At 36.4% G+C, this 5,000-nt stretch overlaps 1 protein-coding gene across 1 annotated transcript in view; it reads left to right on the top strand.

The window, feature by feature from the left end:
• LOC138051813 (dolichyl-diphosphooligosaccharide--protein glycosyltransferase 48 kDa subunit-like) overlaps positions 1-5,000 on the top strand; it is a 21,698-nt gene that overhangs the window by 2,717 nt on the left and 13,981 nt on the right. Inside the window, exons 3-8 of the mRNA XM_068898091.1 lie at positions 1-8; positions 371-474; positions 1,534-1,628; positions 1,938-2,031; positions 2,904-3,007; positions 4,743-4,787. The exon at positions 1-8 is cut by the window's left edge and continues 79 nt beyond it. Of these exons, the coding sequence (XP_068754192.1) occupies positions 1-8; positions 371-474; positions 1,534-1,628; positions 1,938-2,031; positions 2,904-3,007; positions 4,743-4,787 (450 nt within the window). The remainder of the gene's footprint in view (positions 9-370; positions 475-1,533; positions 1,629-1,937; positions 2,032-2,903; positions 3,008-4,742; positions 4,788-5,000) is intronic.

Genomic DNA, 5,000 nt, shown 5'->3' with positions numbered 1-5,000 from the left:
TTCTATTGGTAAGTTAGTCATTAAAGATCAGATTCAAACCCTCCTCACTGCCTGACAAGGTCAATTTTATAATTTGAAAAAGAAATCTATTTCTTTCATTGACCGCCTACATTTATTTTAGATGTTTTCTTTTTCTGTATGACAGAACAGCGGAAGAAAAAAAGGATCTTCATGAATAAGTGGGGTGGTAACCACAATAGACAGCATAATGGCTTGTGCAAAATAGGGTCAGCTGTTTGAGGTGGCACAATTGTCTCTCCAGATCTTGAACGAAGTCTTGACTCCTCCATTAATTTTATTATAGAATTGAAATGTTACAATTTACATTTGTACAAAAGTTACAATGTAAAGCATACGATTTTGACTGTAGGTGACCCAATCCGTGAACTCGGAAGTGAATGTGGTGTGGAATTTGACGAGGAGAAGACTTCTGTGATTGACCACATTAACCATGATGTCTCGGACTTGGATCAGGTAATATACATGTATATGCAATTTATTCATTTGCATGCCACTCTATAGTGGTCAGGTTTCTCAAGCTGTTGTGCTGATGTTGATGTTGATGATAATAATAATAATAGCAGTAACAATAACAATAACAATAATACCGGTAATAATAATTTTATTTTTGTGATTGACCAAGAGGATAACTACATGTATTTCACATGTATACTTTAAGATGACATTGTGACCTTAATCAAGCTGTTGGTTTGGTTTTGTAGTTGATCACTGGGCGGGTGGGCAGGCTATGAAGCTTGGGGTCTTGTATCTACAAAATGACACTTAAATAGAATTAAAAATGAACTTCCCGAAAATTACGTACATGTACTATGATTCGCGTAAACTAAAAGTCCAAGTCTAAAAGAACTGAGGACATTAATTACAATTACCGGTATATGTGAAAAATGCAGATAAAAATATACCTAATCACAGTCGCTACATGTAAATCTGTAGTGGAAATTGATGTAGAGTGAAAATTAGCATTTAAGAACCTGCATTGTCTTTCAACTTGGTTGGTTAAGATTTGCCACTCATGTCTACAATATTATTGAATGATCAATGACCAAGGTGTTGTTCCATAGCGCTGTGTCTCTGTATCGAATCGAAATTCAGGTGGCTTCATCACAAATCGAATTGTGTTTGTTACCAACAGTATGACATAAAATAAGAAAGAAATAATTACTAATTTACATGTTCAGCTTGCAAAGAAGAGATCCCTTACTACATGTAGCTTGAGGCTAGTGGATTTTTTCACTTGCCTGACGGGGCTAGCGAAAGTTTTTTGGGGAAATGTGTGCTCATAAGAAATTTCTTCGGGCCAGTGAAAATGACTTTCAGGCTAGTACATCCTTGATACAGGGAAATTGAATTTATTTGCACCCTGTATGCCCTGTATTTACATGTATAGCAAAAAAGTAAATGTAACTAAATTTCAAGGTAAGGATAGTGGCAGACTTGACAGGAATAATGATTACCAGTACCTATTGCTGTAGTAGAACTCAAAAAAAAATGTTTTCACTGTTTTTTTCACAGCATACTCTAATAGTTGCAGAACCATCAAATGTTATCAAAGCCAACACCATAACAGGCCATCCAATCACAAATCCTCTTCTTTATCAAGGTGTTGGGTAAGTTTAAGGGCTCCTTATAATGGTATTTTAAACATATCTTTATTATCCTTGTTGCTTCAAAATGCCAGACATATTGCTTTAAATCATTACCCCATGTATTCTTATTCCGGAAATAAGGGTCAATCGAATGCACCCTTAATTTACAGACAAAAATCATAAGTGCTTTAGTTTCTTGGAGAATCTAGAAAAAGTTTGGTTTGTTTTCTGCGCTAATGACAGTTATGTATCGTAGTCTTTTTGTGGTGAAAATGTTTTGAAATGACTGAAGCAATGCGGTTCCTTTTGGTTACATGGCTTTTTTTACAGGATGACTGCTGATCCTGATAATCCTCTGGTTTTGGAGGTGCTGACAGCATCGTCAACAGCATATTCCTACTATCCTGATGTAAAAATTTCTGAGGTAGTTTGATGTTGGTTTGCTTGAGGTCACAAGCATGTCTTTTGCACAATTCTAATATTATACGAGGGTATGGATAGTACATGGTACTAATAATAGTGATATGGACTTGGGGTGTAATTCTTCCATAGGTGAAATTTCCGTCTGTCTATTTGTAAGAATTCTGTTTGCAGAGCAAGTGAGCAGCAACATTAAATATGAGACTTTGAAGCTAAATAATATGTTGTGCAAAATCTCAATTTTTTTGCTGACTTTTTACTGTAATGCGTCACACTTTTGACCAGAATGCACTGTGCAGCGACCATGGTGCATTGGTCTGACATACCGGTACATGTAATTTGTCAAATGAAAAATTGAACTACATGTATAATTTATTTAAAACATTATTTTAACTTGCATTTTTGCTGTTTTAACCCAGTACATTTTTCCCACCAATGACATCCACATTTATGTCCAGGACATAACACATGATGCATACAAAAAGTTGAATACTGCACTTTGTCTTTTGGACATCCAGACAAAGGATTTTTGAAAGTTATGCAATGATGAAATAACTCCTAGCCTCAAATTACCTAAAGTTATTTTTACCTTGTCATCTTGAAAACTTTGTTCTTTTATGCTCATGCAAAAATGAGATTTGCCACAGTTTCACATCTTTGGGCCAGACTAGTACTATTTATCTGAGGCTTGAGCGTGGTCCAAATTAATGGAAAGCTATTTTGGTTTACCGGTAATTTGTGTTAGGATTCAAATCTTATCAAACCAGTTAAGTGTTGTTTGTTTTTCACATTATTGCAATAATAACAAGGATATGCTGGATAGTTCAGCCAGTTATTTTGTAACTAACACTCAAAGATACTTTGTTATTTTTTCAGTATCCCCATGCCGTTGGCAAAAGCACTCTTTTGATTGCTGGTCTTCAGGCGAGGAATAATGCACGAGTCGTGTTTTCAGGCTCACTGGATTTCTTCAGTGATGAGTAAGTGAATATGTTTCTTGCAGCTTGAATTTTTATTTTTTTTAGTGACTAAAACTGTTTATACAAATTTCATCATTGAAACGACAATAATTACATATTATGAGTACATGCCCAATTACACTGGAAAACAATGGTATTTTGTGCTGGTCGAGTGCATCGTTGTCAAGCAAAAGGTGAAAACGAAGAGTGAGAGTTTTTAGTGTCTTTCCCCAGTTTCCAGTAGTTCTCTTTGTCTCCAGACCTTTAGGTTGACGACCATTCATCCGACCAGTGCAAAAATACATCTGTTTTGCAGTCTAATGTGCAATACACTGCTTACAACTTTTTAAAACATTGAAGGAACTACTCAAACTATAGCACCTCACAAAATAAAGTGGTTTGCACCGTTCAGACTGTTGCATGAGTTATGGCATAAATGTATTTAAAATACCTAACCTAATTTTTAAAAGTACTGGCACTCAGTTAACTAATATTTTAGGGGTGGTTGGTGGATGATTCAACCAGAAAAGAGAGGAACATGTTTGAGAAAGTTTACATTGTACATGTTTCAATTAAAACCTGCAAACCTGTTGCAACACTTTCAATAAACCATGTCATTTTGAGGGATATATTGACTCTACAACCCTTCATCACCCCAAACAGCTATGTTGTGCTATCAAATCTGAAACAACAATGATTTAAATGTGCTCAACTATGTGAAGTTATAGCAATAGGAGTGCTACCGGTATTTAAAAGCAGCCTATTATCCATAGCCTGCTTGCAGGGTTCTCCCTTTTAGTAGTTTTCAGCACAACAGGTAAGGGACCTTTTCAAACTGGGAAAGCATTTGGTTAATGTTGGACGTTCTGCAAAGGATAAGCCACCTCTGAGCATTTGCAGGCGGCAATAAGTGCTCTTACAAGCGATAAATTTTACTGGTTACCGCCTGATAAGGAGAACCCTGTGCTTGTGTACTTAGCTAATTTTTTTTCTGTACTGAAAAAAAAGGGCATCTACGCAGTTGCATTTTGTAGTTGGCCTGCATAGCAAGTTTTTCTCTGGGGTTTTGGTAATAATGAATAATAAAAGGCCAATAAAAGAGGTTTTCAATGTTTTGAAAGCAAAACAGCACTATTTTCTATTGGGGTGCAGGGCTGGCATAGTGGTGAGGGCACTTGCTTTCCACCAATGTGCTCTGGGTTCATTTCCCAGACTCATGTCATATGTGGGTTGAGTTTCGTGGTTCTCTACTCTGCTCCAAAAGGTTTTACTCCAGGTACAGTGTACTCCGTTTTTCCCCTCTCCTCAAAAACCAACAACAATTTGATTTGCGTTAAATTGTTGATTTCAGTTTGCAGTGCCCCAATTAGTGCTCCAGCACTAGAGTACTACATGTATACACCCAAATAAAGTTTCTTTCCTTTTCGAGGAAAAATAAGGCATGATCCAAAATTGGTTTGCTCTTTCATTGTTGTTTACAATGCCAAAAGCCTTGGGTTTTCTTTCTTTCTTTCCTCCCAATGCCACTGAAATTCAGACTTGCCACATGGATATACAGCTGTAGGCCACATTTGTTTAAAATCCAAGGAATGATTTTTGGGAATATTTGATTAGTACTCTATAGATCAGTAAAGTGATCTCAAATAATTAAATGCCAAACTTGACTTATTGTCCATCATAGCATCCCCCTTTCCTCACTGATTTATCTTCATAGGGAACTACACGGCTCACTTTGTCTTTGATATCTTTTTTAAAGATTCTTAAGCAGGGCTGTGCAGTGCTCCAAAGGTGGCTCAAAACTGTGGGTGACTATTCGTTTTGCAAGATAATTTATACCAAAGAGGTTTTTTTGACATGAGAGTAAAATCTATAGAATTTGAACTTGGACTTGACAATGTCATTATTTGTGACCTTCCACGGAAAACGTACACTAACGTTTGCCCGTTAAACGGCTTAAAACTAACGGACGGTTGACGGATATTCAATGGTTTTGAAGATTGGTTTAACGTTTTTT

Source organism: Montipora capricornis, chromosome 6, assembly GCF_036669925.1.
Source record: "Montipora capricornis isolate CH-2021 chromosome 6, ASM3666992v2, whole genome shotgun sequence".
In the NCBI taxonomy this organism is placed as follows: domain Eukaryota; kingdom Metazoa; phylum Cnidaria; class Anthozoa; order Scleractinia; family Acroporidae; genus Montipora; species Montipora capricornis.
Note: the sequence above shows the minus strand (reverse complement) of the source record. Positions and strands in the feature narration are given on the sequence as shown.